Source organism: Lichenostomus cassidix, chromosome 6 (assembly GCF_008360975.1).
Source record: "Lichenostomus cassidix isolate B80296 chromosome 6, HeHo_3.0, whole genome shotgun sequence".
NCBI lineage: Eukaryota > Metazoa > Chordata > Aves > Passeriformes > Meliphagidae > Lichenostomus > Lichenostomus cassidix.
In genome coordinates, this window is record NC_139487.1 from 19,897,909 (window position 1) to 19,916,223 (window position 18,315).

General features: G+C 40.9%; 1 protein-coding gene and 1 long non-coding RNA gene across 3 annotated transcripts in view; one reads left to right on the plus strand and one right to left on the minus strand.

Moving 5' to 3' along the window:
* Positions 1–18,315, plus strand: part of LOC146435434 (uncharacterized) — a 62,266-nt gene that overhangs the window by 6,011 nt on the left and 37,940 nt on the right. The window lies entirely within an intron of this gene.
* MYOZ1 (myozenin 1) lies at positions 581–16,566 on the minus strand. 2 transcript variants are annotated; one of them, XM_085065520.1, is made up of 6 exons: positions 16,377–16,566; positions 14,158–14,259; positions 13,089–13,270; positions 4,421–4,655; positions 2,007–2,166; positions 581–1,155 (listed from the first exon to the last, which is right to left on the minus strand). In XM_085065520.1, the coding sequence occupies exons 2-6, from the start codon at positions 14,231–14,233 to the stop codon at positions 924–926; spliced, it is 885 nt and encodes a 294-aa protein (XP_084921646.1). In that variant the 5' UTR covers positions 14,234–14,259; positions 16,377–16,566; the 3' UTR covers positions 581–923. The 2 variants fall into 2 exon arrangements, with proteins under 2 accessions (XP_084921646.1, XP_084921648.1); XM_085065522.1 differs by lacking the exon at positions 14,158–14,259 and having other exon boundaries at positions 16,377–16,565.

Below are 18,315 nucleotides of genomic sequence, written 5' to 3' on the forward strand. Positions count from 1 at the left end.
TCCACAGTGCCTGGCTTTCTTCCTATTTGTGTGGCATTGCTAAAACCATTGCAAGAAATGGAATAGACTTTGATGGTTTGTATTGGATTGAGTAATGCACTGTGGTAGGTGTCAAATTAGTTGTGTTCTTATTAAATAATTTCTTTTCTTGCTTTGTAACTATGGGCAAGCCATCTCATTTGGGCATGCCTCTGTTCTGTCCCTACCTATTGACTTTATGGTCTCTGTGAAAAAAAAGAAACAACCAAAAAACTGCATAAGCTGTCACCTAGTTTATTCTCTGGAGAACTGGGGAATCTTAGGTGACAGTGCAACACTTTAAGCTGTTTGTTTTGCTGACAGGATGACTTGCTATTTCATCTCTGATGCTGTTCTAATTTCCTCTCAAAGTCATCATTCCTTCCCATCACGTTGGCAGTATTTATGCAAGCCACGTGGACATACATTAATCTTGTGACCATCCCCATCAGTCCCTGATCTTTCTTCCCAGGCTAATAGTCTAGTTGTAAGATTGAAACTTTTGTTATTGCTAATTCCCAAATTCATGCAGCAACATTTTTTAAGGAGAAAACACAGAAGCTGTTTTTCATCTTGGTGGTTTATTTTTTGTTAGTATATGACAAAACAAGTTTATTATCAATCAGATAGGCAGCATTTAGCATTGCTAAACAGAAAAACACTTCCTTAGTCTTTGCCTCTTATGGCTTCTTGCTGGTGTATAAAAAACTTCTTTTCCTCAAACTGTGTCTGATATAGATTAACAACACAGGGAAGAGAAGTTTAGAACCTGCTAGGAACTTGTCTTGGCTAAGGGCAAAAGAAAGGAAGGGCTGACAGAACTAGAGTTGCACTTTTCCGCTCCTTACTATCAACTTGCAAATAGAAAGAGCTGAGAAAAAAGGGAAGGTCTTGGCAGAGGGGATTTACAGCTCTTCTGTTTCACCACTTATTGGCACATTGACCGCAGTATGGTACTCTGAGAAGTCTCCTGAAGGCATCCAAGGTATTGGGGTTCTGTTGAAGGAGGGTCTTTTGCTGAAATTTTGATTATATATCATAAGAGATTCTGGGAGCAAAGGGCAGATATCAAACTGAGGCACTTTGAAGGTCATCCGTTTGGCTGCTTTTTCATAACCCCCATAAGGCATGGCAGTCCTGGCATAGGGGAACACATGGAGTTAGCAAACAGAGCACAGGTAAACAACAGGATTTATAAAATAAATAGTCAAACTTATCAAGATTCTAAATTTTGCTACTGTTGCAATTGACTGGCCAACAAATCCTTCATGAGAACATAGATGTATCCATTGCCCATGTACTAAAAATTATGTAAACACACACATGGGGTGCTGTGCACTTCCTTTGCCCTTGTTGCATCAATCTGCATCAAACCATAAACCTTTCACACCTGTTAGTGCTCTGCAATTGTAGCAGGCAGAGGCTGCATTATTGCAGAAATGAGTGGGATGTGGCTTTATCCTTAGTAGTGATGTCCTGAGGCTATGGAGGTGGGTGGCAAAATTGTATAGGGAGGTTAACAAAAAATTGTTGCTGCCCTAGAAATATTAGTGCAACTTTCAGTTGTTATCAGAAACAGCAGCAACATCCTGATTTGTATATGATGTGCTGTGAAGTATATGGCTGTTGATCATAAGTATTTTTCCTGATCTCTTGAACTTCAAAGGGTTGCAGTAAAAACAGTGGCAAGCTAAATCTCCTGGTCAAATGGGGAGAGAAAGAATGGGAAATAGGATTAAAGTCCTCTTATTCAACTGCATAGGTTTTCTGTCTGTAATCTGAATTAAAATCTCTAGCTCTTAATGTATTTTTTCTTTGTAGTCTTCCAAACATTTAGTCCACAGGAGACTGTGCTAAGAAAGTGACATGCAACTAAAATGACATGCAACTAAGACTTATTTACAGTGCACATGACAGGAGGACTACGGTCAGAGTAATTGTGTTTTCTCTTGCTAAATAAACTGCATTACATACCTAAGAAGACTTACCGGTTAAAAGACTTGTAATGGGGGAAATCAGCTTTGGGACTGTATGACAGTATGTCTGTGCTGAACTGACTTTTCTCCTCAGGGCTGATACCCATTGCTCGTTCCCAAGGGGAAATATAAGTTTTAAATATAGTGACTTTTTTGCCGCCTGACTTTCCATCTGTAAACAGAGGAAGGTAGTCCAGTTAGATGACAATCTAACTGCATTGTGTTTCTGTATTCTGCTACTGAAGTTGAGGCACCAGCTTTGTTTCCAGATTCTGTAACTCCTAGATCAATCTGAATTTTTATAGTTAGATTTCTGTTTAAAAAAGACAATCATACGCCACTTCTGTCCTTATCCACAAAAGCAGATATACCATAGTCTAAGAGCCACTTACCCAGGAATTTCCATTATAGGACATATTTTTGAAAGCTAATTTTTCCTTCTTCGTTTTGGTTGCTCATATAGAAAGAACTGAATTCCTTACATCATCATCTCTTCCACTAACATGGGGAAAGCTTTATATGAGGCAAGATGCTATCTAATTTCTTAATTTACTTTTCTTCTTTTTCTGTCAGATCATTGCAGACATGACATGGCATTTTCTTTGTGATTACATGAACAGACATTCATCTTTTTCCCCTTCTGAACCAGGATGTTAGAGACAAATCTGTCTCAAATACCTCAGGATGGCTAAAAGCAGTTTGCAAATATTATGTGGTATCTCATTGGAAATGAAAATCCTATCAGTGGCTAGACTTGCTCTTTTTTGTAAAGTCAGACACTTGATTGCTAGAAATTTTAGATTACCTTCTAGCTGCTCCATTAAGCAAATGAGTTTAGACAAGGGATTTCATTCTGCATGTCCCTTCCCTTCCCTTCCCTTCCCTTCCCTTCCCTTCCCTTCCCTTCCCTTCCCTTCCCTTCCCTTCCCTTCCCTTCCCTTCCCTTCCCTTCCCTTCCTTTCCCTTCCCTTCCCTTCCCTTCCCTTCCCTTCCCTTCCCTTCCCTTCCCTTCCCTTCCCTTCCCTTCCCTTCCCCCAGCTGTGTATAATACCACCTTGCTAGTAAAAGCATAAGTTCTGTATTGATATGTAGCACACTTTTAATATTTTCATCCTTCATACACCTTAAAATTCCTGAGCAATTGACTTCTGCTTAGCTTGATTAGGGCAGATGGGAATAATAGGTTAATGGAGATAGACATTCTGGTGCTTTCATGGTGCTACATTTTGTGTAGAAAACAAATCCTTATGAAGTAAGTGGCAAAAAATGAACACTATTATCTGAATCTTGCTTCTTTATCACACCTTCTGTCTTTGTCTTGCTTATTTCAAACCATGCCAAGTCCTGGGTATTCCTGCTTTCAGAGAATTGCAGACATTCACAAGAATCTAATTTTCATTAAAAAAATAAAAACAACTATTCCCCTCTTACTTTGTGAAGTATTTAAACTAAGCAGTTTACAAGCAAATTGATTGCTAGTGTTGAAACAGAAAAGCAGCTGGGATCCGTCTTTACAATGAAAGCTATAGGATGATATTAATCCTCCTTCTCCCTACACAGAGGATAACAATGAAGAAAAATCTCCTAAGACTATAAGAGTCTACATAGACTGCTTTTTCACAGGAAATGTAAAAGCTGATTTTGATATAAAATGCACATTCTTTCAGAATGTAAATGTAAAACCTTGGATTTTACAAGTCATTAATTTGGTCACTCAAGGCAGTTTTTCCTGGTTCCCAAGCAAATTTGATTTTTGTTGTAAAAACCTATAGGGCCTGTTAAAGTTATTATTTCATCTGCTGATTCTTATGCAAGGTATTTGTTTCCACAGATTTCTGGCCAAACTAAACAGAGGATAAAATGAGGCAAAGACTACATTGAATTAAAACTACTTTTACTTGTAAAGATATTGCCTCAGTGGCCCAGTGGTGGTTACCTGATAACTTTTAGGAATATTGCTGCTCCTTTCTGAAGATTATCCAAGAAGTGCTCTTTGTTTCGTTAGAAGCTTTTATTTGAAATCAGGGCTCAGATACTCAAGTCTGATACTCAGATCAGACTACGGATCTAAAGAGTTAACATTGCTCTCTCCAGTAGTAGTCAGTGTGAAACCCTTGAAAGGAAGGAGCACCACGCTGGCATGGCATAGCTGTACTGGCCTACTGCTGTATCAGCCTGAGGAGCTCAGCAGGTAAGTTTCCTAGAATTTCTGTGGTTCAATCAAGGAAGGTATTTCTGCTTCCTGCCTATGACTGAGCAACATAGAAGCATACAAACAAAACTATCAAACTAAAAGCAGTTCAACTCCTCTAGATTTTACATTGCAACAATACAGGTGTCAGATTAATTTACTTGTCCATAAGACTAAGCTTGGCATGTGGTCTGATAGCTTTAGCAATTTCTTGTTTTTGCAGAGAGATACTTGCCTTTCTCAGCACCATCACCTCCTTCTCCACCACTTCCAGATGATTTCCCTCCATGTTCCCCTTGGCTGTCTCCAGCGCCTCCTCTGCTTCCAGGCCTGGGAGGAACACCAGGATGGTGCTGCTTACCAGAGCCATGCTGCCCAGCTGACATTCCTCCTACCATCTGCCCATGGGCATAGCCATCAGCAGCTTCCCCATAATGCCCTCCTGGTGGGATGAACTTCTGAAAGTGATCCTAGGGCAGGAGAAAAGAGTCTATGAATCCCTGTTACAGGACATGGTCTATTCATGTTTTCAGGGTTGGGTCCCAGAATGTGAACTCCTGAGTCTCTGTGATCTGACCAGTTCTATGTTTCCATTGCAAAGCCAGTGGCAGAACTTCATGTGAGTTATCCTCTCTATTCAATACAGGAGCAACTGTGGAATAGCAGAAGTGGCAGTGGAAGCACACACACCTCATAGTCATTTTATATGATCAGGGTATTGTTATCCCCAACAATGATGTAAGAGTCCAGACAGAGATAACATTGGCTAACCTGTGGGAAAGCAAGCTGGGCAAGAAAAAGGAAGTGTTTTCATGTCACAGTTAAGATAACTGCAGCTCAATTACAGTGTGGGAGCTAAGTGTTACAGGCCACCAGAACAGCAGGGTGTCTGTGACAACATAAAAACCAGGGAAATGTCTTGCCTGTATGCCTGTTTTCCGTATATATGAAGGTCTGCATGGGGAGGAGTATCTACATGTTGATAAAAACTGAAGAGATGGCAGCCTGGGGAAACAAAATACTTCCTAGAGACCACAAGGGGCAAATGACAAAAAGGAAGAATTTTGTTTGTAGCACTATTTGAATTAGTGTACCAAATCTAACCAGCAGCAAGGCAACAAAGAAAGAAAGTTGTATCCATCAGTAAAATTAAGTTGGCCTTATTTTGTAGACCATCCACTCTCTCTTGTGCAGGCTAGAAGGCACAATCTCTGCAGCACATAGTAAAAGAGCAAACAATCCATGCAGGATTTATAGAGCTTGTGATGTACATTGTGGCACAATATCCTGTCTTTGCACACAGAAATTTTAATAAATACTTGTGTGGAATAGAAACTGATACATTATGTTCAGAAAAATGTTTTTTGTATTGGTCATAAGTGACATCAAAACTTGACTCCTATCGGACATGAATAGGTATGTCTTGTGTTGTGCAGCTCACACAGCTATAAAAAAAACAAGTAACCTGAGTTATATATCACATATGGTCTTCCTATTGGACTAAAAGATTGGCTATTAGATGCACAAAGATGCAATACACACAAGTGAATGACATTGAATGAATCTGCAGTTCCTCATGCTGCAATTCTACCTGTAAATCTCAGGCAGCCTCAGAGCTGGGCCTCAAAGGGTTAAGGCTTTCTAAGGGCTCTCACACCTAGCACAGTTTAGCAAAAAAGAAGCTTTCCAGGCTGTAAACAGGCTTCCAAGGCCAGCTGTTCAGTCAGCTAAAAATAGTCGAGAAGTGAAAACCCCACAAGGCTCAAGGCAGAATTAGCTAACCCTCTGCTCCCTGTGTCTCCCACAACAGTGTCCAGGGTTTCACAGCAGGTCACCAGGCTGCAACCCAGGCAGGCAGCCAGCTGCAGGCTGAAGTGGCAGAGCTGGTGCCCCCAGGGCCTTTAGGGACTGTCTGTCCTTCTCCTAGCTGCAGGGAATTCCCTTTTTAGGAACAGAGGAGATAATGTTCCCCTGAATGTCAGGAAGCACTGAGAGGGGAGAGGATTGTGAGCGTTAAGCTGTACACAGGAGCTAGCAGGGCAATCTGCTCAATTATGCATGGCAGCTATGTAGCTGTAAAAAGGCAAACTGAAAAAAAAGGGTATTTTGAGGGTTAGGGGTCAGAATGAGGTTATTTTCAAAATGTGAATGTATGTGCAAGGGTAATGCTTCTACTGATTTGCTCTGTACTTTCAAAACAGGATTTACATCTGTTTTCCTTCAAGTTTTATCCATGCTGTGTGCCCTTTCTGAGAATTAAACACTTATTTCTCTTTTCCTGTGTTTACTTACATGCCTCTCCTGCAACAGAAAAAAAATCACAAAGCATCAGGATAACATCAGCTGCAGTAAAATGGGCTGGTTTGATTCTGCTCACAGCAGCATTTGATGTGACTAGGGAGGGGCATCACTGTCATCTGGTGTCATTTTAAATTGCAGTATTATCTCTAAGTAGGAACTAAGTTTCTCTGAAACAGAAGGTCTGTATCAGGAAAGGCACACCTAAATCTTATTTAGCTGCAAATTAAATTAGTTTGATTTGCTTTAGGCTAGTTCATGATTCTTTCTGGGCCTGCTGAGAAAACAGCTGATCTGCTGAAAGCAAACAACTCTGTTCAGACAGGAAAGACACATTTTCTATGCAAAATCCCAGTCTACTTACCTGGAGAACAAAAATATAATTTTCTTTCGTTTTGGCCACCACAATAGTTTGTCTTAACTCAAATTAACATGTGGCAAAGGGGAATTAATCTTTTTGAAAGATTTTCCAAGACAGCGGAGCTCAGGAATGACAGCCTCAAACAGGAGTCTCAACATAGTCAAAGCTGCATAGGTGCAGATTTGTCTCCAGTACTTAGAGCACACCTCTGGTCAGAGTTTTGGAGTGGAGGTTTGGAGTTTTGGAGCTCACCCTTGAGGAGAATGCATGCCAGGCCACTGCTAACAGCATGTGGAGCTTTTACATATGTGCATATTCACATAATAAAACCAACCTCTCAGTTAGTGTTGATTGACCCTGTTGGTGGAAGTTCCAGGAGAGAAGTCCAGGAATGTCAGTTGAGATGGCTGATAACCTTCTCCTGTTGTGTCTGTGGACAGATCACATGGCTCCTCCCCTCTGTGCATTGCTGGAGGTAGTGGGTATTATCAGTCCCTGGGCATCCCTAAATCCACTCTAACAAGAGAAAAGTTGCTGCAAGTTCATGTGATGTGTCCCCAGGGTTGCCTAAACAAATTGGACTCATGTCTTTGAAGTCCCTAGTGTTAGCAAGTGCCTGCTCCTGCAGGCTGAATGCTTAGATGGACAAATTCTGAATTCTCTAGAGCATGTGCCTAATAAAAACTAGATAATGAAAGATGATCCAGCTAATGGAGCTGAGATCTCTGTGTATCTCAAGGCCCTGACGTCACTGCAGGCAGTCCCCAGGAGAGACACTGTGTGCTCCCCTTCAGCTCCTTGCTGTGCCCTAAAGAAAATGATTGAGGCCACCAAATGTGTTTCTATTTCCACCTCACTGATAAAGAGCTCCCCAAATGTTTGATGCCTATGTAGTTACTTAACACTTCTGAAGTTACTGGACTGTGTTGTTTCTGTGGCAGCCACACTCAAATGCTCCTTAATGGTGGGATGGGAGATTTAAAATTCAGACATTTGGAGAGTCTCACAGACTGCCTGCTGTTTTTATCAAAGCGTGTGCCTCAGTCCTTCATTTGGAATTGCTTAGCCTTAAACCTATGATTCACTTTTTAAAAAAGGATGAAAATAAGAAGTTGTTGAAGCATCTTACGCTATTTTTTTTAAACTTCCTACCAAGAAGCACAGCAGGTTGAGCTCCTACTTTCTATTTCCATGTCTATTTCTGACTTGGTGGTTAATCTTAGGTAAAATATTTTTTGCCTCTGTGCCTGAATTTACCCATCAAAATAACAGAAATTTTTATCTAATGCTACCCAAAATTATATATATCTTGTTAGTATAGTTATACATATATTTGCCACATTTTCTTTGTGGATGAAAGAAATTGCATTTCAGAATTTTGGTCCAGAGTTGTCTCACAGTGCTCCAACAAATTGCTCTGGAAAATAAAAGGCTCTTTTTTTCCGTTACTCTGCTTTTTCCACACCAGTCACTTCTTGAATAGGAATGCATTGGACTCCATGTTCACTCTTATTCAGCTTTGGGTATAGTGGGACCTCTAGCTCTTCTGCACCAATCCAGCTCCAGTGCAGCAAGTCTCATTTTGTTAGAGAAGTTAAAATCTCACCTGGATCGCTCCATTTAGGTCATAATCTGAGATTTACACCTTAGCCTGAAATTATCTTGCAATGTTTGTTCAAGAGGTATAACATTCCATGCAGAATAGAGCTCCTAGAAAAAATTATTTTCCTAACACTTTCCCTTTAACCTTACCTCCACTGATCTTGACTGGCATTCATCTAAGTGCAATAAGGGACATACAGAGCTATCAGTGCATGTTTATGTAATAAATCAAGTATCTGCATGATAACATCTGTTTCTCCATCACTGTTTTACTTCAGACACTGTGTCATGCCTGGCTGTTTATCATGTAAGATCTCTAAGGTAGGTTGGTTGTGTACAGCTCTTTGCTGTGAAGCATCACTTTTGGTTTGTAACATAATCACTTCCAATTTCTTCCTGCTACCTCTGCCTGCTCCTCTGAGTTCTTGTCAAGCACCAAGAAGAGTACTGACTAACTCCTGCAATTATTCAGAAAAGCAGTAATCCAATTCTTTAAGCCCTTTTGACTTCTTAGATTTTGTTTCACAGTTGGTGTCAGCTTAAGACAAGAGACCTCTTGACCTGAAGTTCAGAAGAAATTGCCAACACATGTTCAGCTGGTTTTCATACAAGCTTTGCCATGATTTGAAGCTTCATTTATTTTAACTTCTGCATAAGTCTAAGAAAGCACCAAGGTTGGGGATTTTGGTCGTGGGTCTGTGTGGATTTTCAGGTACTGCTGCTTGTAACTGTCTATTCAGGTATTGGTTACTTCACCTTCCTAATTGTTTTAATTTAAGATCAGATAATAAAACATAAAAAGGAGGGTTAAAAAAGAGAGGTTTCCTACATGCAACCCAAATCAGGCCCCAGGTTTTGACAAACAGAAGGACTATATATAAGGATCCTCCCTGGAAGAAAAACAGTGTAATGGCAACATCCAAAAAACATAACTATGGTTTTGTTTCCAGTTTCCCCTTAATGATTAGAAGCAAGGTGTTAAAAAGTTTTCCCTTGATGACAGCAAGAAGACTTTACACAGAGATTCCAAAGCAAATATAAGATCTTGAAAGTAGTCAGGGCAATGAAGAGTTAGGATGGAGGGCTAAGAAACATTGTTTCACATGATCTTAATGTGTTTGAGGCCAAACAAATTTATCACTATGAAGGAAAGGTCTGTAAACTTCTGATCTATTAATTGCTGAACAGTGAAGAGGGATTTAGAAGACCCAAAGACAAGAAAGACTGAGACCCTCTCTGTGATTTTGGGTGACTCATTAATCTACCTCATGGTTCAGTTTCACAGTTAAAATATAGATGTACTGATTTCCATCCTGCTCTAGTTGGCTGGATGATACAGTAATAGAGCACATAGAAAGACAGAATTTCATTATGGTCTTTAGTCAGTAGTAAATTGTATCTTGCAGCCCCAAAGTGAAGTTGAAAATATCCTCTGAGACATGGAGAGAATCACAGTTCCTGTGGGTGGCACAGCCTGGGGTGAGCAGAAGAAATCTTACTTCTGATTTACTAGCCAGGGTTCAGCAGAGCACAGCTTTTCCAGCACAACACCAAACAAGGAGGATGTTGCCTGAACTCTCCCTGTTTGGCAGGAGGATATTGCTGTCAAACTCATCCCTTCCTAAAAACCTCTCCTTGTACCATATATTTGCAAGCAAATAGAGTTCTCAACAGCTCTACAGTAGGCAGTGCATTTCATTTTACCCATGTTGGGAATTGTCAGTCCTTTTGACTGGGGGATTAGCACCATTTGCCTTTAACTGGATGGGTAGAGCTGCAGCAGTGACTGAGAGTGACAGGTTTTCACTTTTGCATGGAGCTGTCTGACATTCATGTACACACAATATATATATTTTCTCTGATACAAATAAGGAGAGTGACCTGATTGTCCAGTGTGGGTTTTTGGCTGGAGGAGAAGGAGGAGGAGAGAAGCAGAAGGGTGGGTCAATGACACATGACTGCTGAGATCTTCTCCCTTGTGTGGACGGTTTATGGCTACAGCACAGGCTATTCTGGGACCCCATATATGGTTTGGATTTATTTTTAATAACCTTTCTCTTTATGTGTTTTTATATTACATTACCTCGCTGTTAAACTTCTTTTGTAGGAAAGAAACAATCCATACTCCATCCCAGATCTGCCTTGACCTGCTTTCTTAAGTATGTCCTGAGAATATTTAAGACAGTTAAGAAGTCTATGATATAAAAGCAGAAAACACACCAGCAGCTTCAAATACCTTCACTGTCTCACAGCCTTAGAGAAACAAGTTCTTTGGGATATGGAACAAAGGACATGGAAATTAATTGGGAGGGGAAGTAGCTGGGTGTAGCAGTAGGACTTCTTTACTCTGCCATTATCTTCCTTACACAGTTCTCTTTTGTTTAAGCTTTCTTTTCTGCATCTGCCTTTGAGCAGATAGAGGAGCAAGAAAGGAAAAGAAAATAAAAAGAAAGCTAATCAGATACCACAATCAAAGGGGTTTTTTGATGAAAGTTATTTGGTGCTAAGGTCAGGTGCTGTCCTGATGGTTTGGAAGATAACAGGCTACAGATCTGTTGCCTTTACCTTCTCAAGAGCACCCAGCTCTCTGAGACAATGACTCAGTTGCTGCGATTGCTCAGCTTTTCTTCTCACTGCTCTGACTGCAGCAAAGCTGCTCACTCGTGCTGCCTGCCGTGATGAGAATAGTTACCCGCAGAGACAGTGGAGGCAACCTGGCAGAGTCCTTGCAGAGAGCACATGGAGCAGCCAGAAAACGATAACAATTATGTTTGTGATCTTACTAACCCCAAGCAAGGGCTGCAGGGCAGACAGAAGTCTTCCTGCACTGACCAAAGGAGTTGCGTTATCTGTACCATGGATTTGGAGAGAAGACCTGTAAGTGAATCATGGAGGATTTTAAGCAGAGTGACAGCTTCTGTTTGGAGAACATGCCATGGTTCTCACACAACAAAGCCATAAAGAAAATCCTAGGCTTGTTAGTGTCCTTTCTAACCCACATCTACATTTCTCCATGGCACAGGATCTTACAGTGATACTAAAAGATCTTGGGAGCAGAGGTGTTCTTACAAAATAGAGGGAGAGATTCACTACAGAAAGGGTATGGTGAAAGTCAGACACAGATGCATAAACAAAGTAGGAAAAACAGCTAACAAAAGAGAAGCAATTGCCATCAGCATTTGTAATGTTAATCATGGAGTGACTGCATGTCCAGTTTTGAGTCAGTTTGTCACAACTTAGTTGTTTTGGACTGTTCTGGTTGGACAATCTTTAGTGACACCCTCAAATTTTTGACACTTTGGGCTTTAGCCTTTTTATTCCATCACTTTATTATTTACTCACTCCTCCTCACTGCAGCAGATTCTGACATATGAACTTGGCCCTCATATGTTTTAGAAGCTCTGGAATTGCTGCGTATTTATAAAAACAGCATCCATTTCTCTAGGATACTCATCTGAAGAGTCCAAAGTTCAACATACCATTCATTTTCACATTCTTTCTAGGAGATAACTCACTGAAAAAATGAACTACCTAAAGCACAAAGAAATGAAAAAACTGGCCAGAATTTAACATCACTGGATATGTTTGCTGTAGCTCTGGTCTGTCATCCCTCATCTCTAGTCTTACTGTTGTAATTTTAATTACTTTTTAAATTAGGTGTCTTTCTACATTCTGATTTCCACGTCATTTCTGGAAATGAACCCAGATACTTTCTTATTGCTGCTTTTGAAAACATCAGAGGACTAAAAAATAGTGTGTTTTTGTTTGGCAGAACATTTCCTTCAGCTTAACTTTTACTATTTTCCTTGAGCTTCCACCTGGAAAATAGATGCCATACAGGGATAAAATATCACCAAATCAACTTTAAAGAACATCAGAAGATGAGGTGCAATGTCAAAATGCATATGAACCTCAAATATTTTCTATTTGTTTTACTGAACTCTGATAATTCTGTGAGAGTTATATTTGTAAAAGTTTAGGTATCTTCAAAAGACTTTACACCTGCAAGTAGCTGGTGAAAGAAGTTTAAATAACAGTTCTAACTCAGGGAAAAGGAAAAAGAAAAATATATACCATATATTTATATACCATACCTAAAATGAAAATATTTTAGAAGAAAACAAACTGGGCTTCTAGCAAATTTACTGAACATATTTCAGAGTCAGGTTAGAGGTTTCACTTGTGGAACTTGCAGATATGACCAGAGGACTCTGTCCAGCAGAAAGCAGGAAAGTATCCTAGACTAAAAATAGAACCATATCTACTGGAGCTAAAGTCAGGCCTGGATGGATCATTGCCATCATGCAAAGAAGAAATGGAATGGGTACAAAACCAATTAGCCCTGCCCTGAGGTCTGAACACCTGCCAAACATGCAGCCTTCCTTCATCACTCAGTACTGAATTTTGTCATGCTTCTGCATGTGTGATACCAAATATTTGCCAGAGGAAACTAATGCTGCCGCCAAAAGGAAATAAAACTTGTGTATTTATGTAATTTTGTTTTCTTCCTTCAGTTCTTTGCTAGTAGACCTTCCCTGCCCACCCACACACACACATTAAAACAGAGGAGAGCTTGGGCACACTCCATTCCTGTTTTTCCTGGGTGCATGGAGTAGTATTGTAGTTGTAATCTTCAACCTACCACAGAATTGTCGATGAAGGCATCAGGGTTATTCTCATAAATGAACTTCTCCACTCTCAGCTGACGTAATTTGAACATCTTGGATCCTTTGTTAGTGAGGAGAGAAAGCTCTTCTAGCATCACATCTCTGGGGATGCTGATCTTCTTCCCCAGGTTCAGCTTGGACGCCTCTTGTGGCATAGCTACAAAACATACATAGTGGGACACTTTAGGAACCTAGTGCTCTGGTCCATGTCTCTTGTCTATAGCATCAATAGTGACTTCAAAGCACTCAAATTCTCTTCTAAATTAAGATTTTAGGAAATTATCTAAGTGTTTACATTGATGACACTTTGGATATAGATGTTTGGGATTTACTCTGGATTGCAATCAAGGCAAATCTGCAGAGATGAGTTGCATAGGGGTGGAGCTAGATGGATGTGTCCCACATCTCAAGCATCTCAGTCAGTGCAGTAGGATTTCATAGTACTGCCTCAAATTACTATTTTTCCAAACCTGTAAAACCTTCCACATGCTGTCAAAAGTAAAGAAAAGATAACAATATCACAGTTATTTAAAAGTCATCCTCTCCCTTACACACATATTCTGTAGAAAGGAAAATGTTCCAGGTTATATTCTTCCTGCTCTATTAACTTCTCTAAGAGATTTTGTCTTTTGCAGCCAAAGAGTGCTGGGATCAAAGGAAATCTCTTACACAGAGAGAAAACAAGTATGAGACAAAGGTTATAAGAGAGAGAACAATATAGAATATATCTGGGCACTGCAGTTATTGATACCTGTAAAAGATCACGTTTTCTTTCCATTTATACTGATGTGCATCCAAATTAGTGCTGCAGGAGAATGTGAGTTTACAGAGTGCAATCTAGGTCGACTTTTGACCTGAGTGTGTGCAATGGTTTTCAGCGGTAAGGTAGAAAATGTGAGTTGGTTGAAGGCTGGACTTGCCTCCTGGTATGTTCACTCCATGTCTTGCTTTGGGAGTTCAGTGACACAAGGTGTGAAATTTTAAAGGCTGAAATTCATGTTGAAATCCAAACAATTCTTACATGTGCAGTTCTGAATATCTTACCTTCGTGTGTCAGCTTCCCAATGAGTTTAGTGGACTTTTTCCTTTTAACAGGAGCAGGAGTCCCTGCAAGGGGCATTCCCACAAAGGGTTCTCTGCTTTGCTCTAAACACACAAGGAAATGGAGAATGAAACACTGGAAATGTATTTCTTGCCTCTCTTTTAGTTGCCATCTACAGGTAAAAGACATACAGCCTTCATTTCACTCGCAGGTTTTTTCCTATCCCTTCCACATGATGGAGGTAGTGAAAGATATCATCCCATCCCATCAGCAGGCCATTGTGGAGTTCTCTGGAGACTCAGCATTCTGACACAAAATATAGTAGCAGATCACAGCAGAAGCATTGCCGAGGGCCATATAGCATTGTCATCCAAAAGAGGCATTTTAATTGCAACAAGGCAATCTCCTAGCATTCACAAGTGCCATAGGGATACTCAATTATCATCTTGTGCTGCAGTAACAGAATGTCACTTTGAAAATTTGCTCTATGGTGCAATGTTATAACAACATGCAGTTATCATTAGATGATAATGTATATTTTTGGATAAAGATTTCAGGTCTGTCCATGAGTTATTTGGAGCACTTCAAATAATGTGCCGTTTTGGTTTGGATATTTAGATGGTCCTATTAGAATTAGAATAGGTATTCAGACTAGACTAGAATAGTTATTCAGCTACTAGACTGCAAGTTTGGAAGGAAACATAAAGAAAAAATGAGATTCTAAGTAGTTCTGTCATTTAGGATTGGTACTGTTTTGTTACGGAAAGGCTGGAGGAAGAAGGCACAGAAAAACCTGTTCAAGTTGTTCACCCAATTGCATCTGTATCTTAGATATTGATCTTATCCTATACCATTTTGAAGGGGGAAAGAGGAGAAGTGGGAGATTTCTTCTGGTACAGTGTTCCCAGTCTCTGTCCCTAGATACGATGAGAGATCTGTACTGCAAAACCAGGGGAAATCAGGAGAATTCTCAGCAATTCAATTTCAGGCAGCTTCTGAGAGTCCTTCTTGGTGGGTTATCACACATAATGAAAGCAGAGCAAATGTCTTGCCTTCGCTTCAACACTATCCACTCCCAAACAGCAGCATATAGGAGACAGATGCCCACCTAATGCAATGCAGTGCAATACAAAGAAAAATGGGCAAAGACCCATTTGCTTCAGCAGCAATAACTAACTACCTCTGTCCCTGTGTTTCTTTGTACTTTACTTGCTTAAGATTTCAGAACTGAAAAACTGTGAACTATGAGTTACATTTTAAAATTAGCAAGCAAATAGCTGGAACTAGGAGTTTGTATACTACCCTTCTGATGAAGACATTTTTATCTCCTGTGTATTCTGTAGTTTCATTCCACTATTGCTTCTTTAGCAACATGATTTTTATGTGGTGGGGTGGTGATAACTGTTAAAAGAAGCCCAGCCACAGCAAAACAGCTCCAATAATATTGGCAGATACTCCCTTGAATTAGTTTTTCTTTCAGATTTGCAATCTTCTCCTTTACTGAGGAGATGCTGCCTATGTAGCTCCCATCATAAACGAGCCCATCCTGGGGTATTCCCAAAGCAAGTGTGAGCAGGTGCAGCCATGACGCACACACTGCACATTCTCTACAGGCAGCCAGACATCTGCTTGGCCATATAAAAGAATGAGGCCCTGCTTGACAGGAAAGCAGCAATGCTGCCAGGAGACAGCCGAGGTGAGAGGTTATGGTCCATCTGATGGGTCCTAAAGCTGGCAAAACGGAGACAAATCATGTGTAGGCCCCAAATGTGGATACTCTGCAGCAAGGCAGAAAGGGACAGCCATGGTGGGGAATTGTGCTCCCCAAACTAATTCCCAAGGAGCAGTGAGGACAAGTCCATCCCATTCTCCTCCTTTACTAATTCAGAAGGATTGAAGATTGAAAAACCTGCTGCATGCAATTGGTCTAGCATAAGGAAAGGGACCACAGTCTCTCACTATAGACAGGGTCCAGAGTTATACTGGTACTACTGCTCTCTCAGCCCTCCCACCACAGGGAAGCTGCTGGAGCCTCAGACCCCATCCTCCTCAGTATCTCATACATAAAGGCAGGGCATTCCTCCCTCAGCTCTGTCCTCTGGCTCAATTCCTCTGTCTTTTTGTGCATTGGTCTTTGCAGCAGTCATTGGTACTGCAAGCCAAACCAATCTTTACCTCTCTAGCACCTGCTCTACACTCTTTTGCTGCCCAGTCAACTCACCTCAGGCTTGCAGTGCCAGGCTCACACCAGCTCACACGCCTGCCCCAGAGCTCAGCAGTGGCTGCTTCCTTCCAGCCTGTCTCTGGGTGCTGCTGGGGAGGCTTGTCCAGCAGCCCCACTCTCCCAGGGTGCCTGGGTGCAGGCAAGCTCTGCCCAGCACAAAGTGCTGATGCAAAGTGCTGTGAATTTGACTCCTGAAGGCTGCTCGCACAGGCATCCTGCAGTTATTAATAGCCAAAGGCCCTGGGGGCAGAGTCTCAGATAGCACCACTGCAATTACTGAGAAGAGGGGAAAGGAAAAGGTTGCACCTCAGGTCTCCTGCAGTCACTGTCTCAGTGCCCAGGAAGACCAGGCACTCCATAGGTGGCTCACTTCTTCCTCTTTCCTGTTCAAATAAACATGCAGTAGTTCCTCTTCCTCCTCCTGTTGCTTTTTGATGCAATTCATAAAACCTCAATATCCAGTTTGTCATTAATGCCTCAAAAGCTATCCTGTGTCTTGCTCTGTTTCAGACCCTCCTTCTGCCCCTTCTTAATTATTCAGCACAGCGTCCTCTAGGCTGTCATACATGTTTCCTAAAATGCATCAGAAAATACAGAAGCGAAATAATGGTATGCATGAAACAAGAAGAAGTAGGAAAACCACAAAGTCTAGAAAGCTATTTAGAGAGTTCTAGGAAGTAGCTATGTAATATGTATAAGAAACACAACTGAATCAGATAGCAAGGAAATTAATATCCTGACTAATGACAGAAATAGGGTTGATAGCCTGCATTTGGTGCAGCTTTGTACATGCAAATGGCTCCCCTTATGTCGCTGTTGATCAGCTAGCAGAGTAATGAATGCATCGGTTCTCAGTGGCAAGAAGGAATGACCTTTATTGTTTTGATTTCATCACATTTATAGAGTTCTCAAAAGTCACCCAGATTGGTCAGTCAGAAGCCTTCCCCCAGGCCTGATTAGCCAGGCCTGCACTGCCCAAGTTCTGGGACACTGTTCCAAAACATCCAAACTTTATCTTTATTTACAAAACACAAGAAAACTTCTCATGGGAAAAACTGTGCTAGCCACACCCTTAGCTCCTGTTCATTATGAGGCAACTCTCCCTCTTTTTGCTGCCTACCCATTTGGGTTCTGGTTTTCGGATGAAGGAAACCTCTCGTTTTACTGGAGTACTCAAAGATGAACAAACTTTTCAGATTCTGAATAAAGCAAAAATCCTCCAGAAAACATTGTCTTTCTATTCCACATTGGAAGACTGGATCCCTCTTGGATCAAAATTAAGTTGTCCATTGAATAATCCTAGAGTCTAGTGGAGAGAAAAAACCCAAAACACAGTTGTGATTATAGTAGAAAATCATCTGCACAGAGAATTGCAAACAAAGTTGATACAAAAGAACATCAGTAGACAACCACTTTCCTTTCCCCCTAGACTTTGCTGGGATTTTTTTTCTGCACCAAATGCATATAAAACTTTCCAGTGTGATAACTGTGTTGAAAGCACTAAGTGTTAATCCCCAATTCTGTTAGGAAGGTCCTGTAGAAGACTGCTGTAACATTCCTATAGCTGATAAAAAGTCTTTATATCCTGCCTGGATATAAATACTATATCCTGGAGTCAGGGCGTATATGGCATTCTCCTGGCCTAGGCTTCCCATTTCCCTCTTGCTTGCATCCATGTAACCACTATGTACACCTCACATTGTGCCTATTTCACAGCTCTGATTCTCCTTCATTCATATCTACTGAAACAGCATCACGTAAACTTTCCACTAACTGAAACAGTGCTGCATCTCTCACTCAGCTGGGATGATACACCAGAGTGATGTCCAGCCTGGATCCTGTCCTCACACTCCCATGCTGGTGATTCAGGAGTAAATCCCTGGAGCAGTGCCAGTGTAAAATAAGCACAATTAAACTGTAAACACCCCCTGCCTGC

Excerpts from the sequence above, each read along its gene's own strand:
- MYOZ1 (XM_085065520.1), bottom strand. The coding sequence starts at position 14,233 with ATGCCCCTTGCAGGGACTCCTGCTCCTGTTAAAAGGAAAAAGTCCACT. Across the intron at positions 4,656-13,088 it reads CCTTCATCGACAATTCTGTG|GATCACTTTCAGAAGTTCAT; the intron begins GTAGGTTGAAGA and ends CTCCTGCCCTAG. Across the intron at positions 1,156-2,006 it reads CATTACAAGTCTTTTAACCG|GACTGCCATGCCTTATGGGG; the intron begins GTAAGTCTTCTT and ends CCCCTATGCCAG.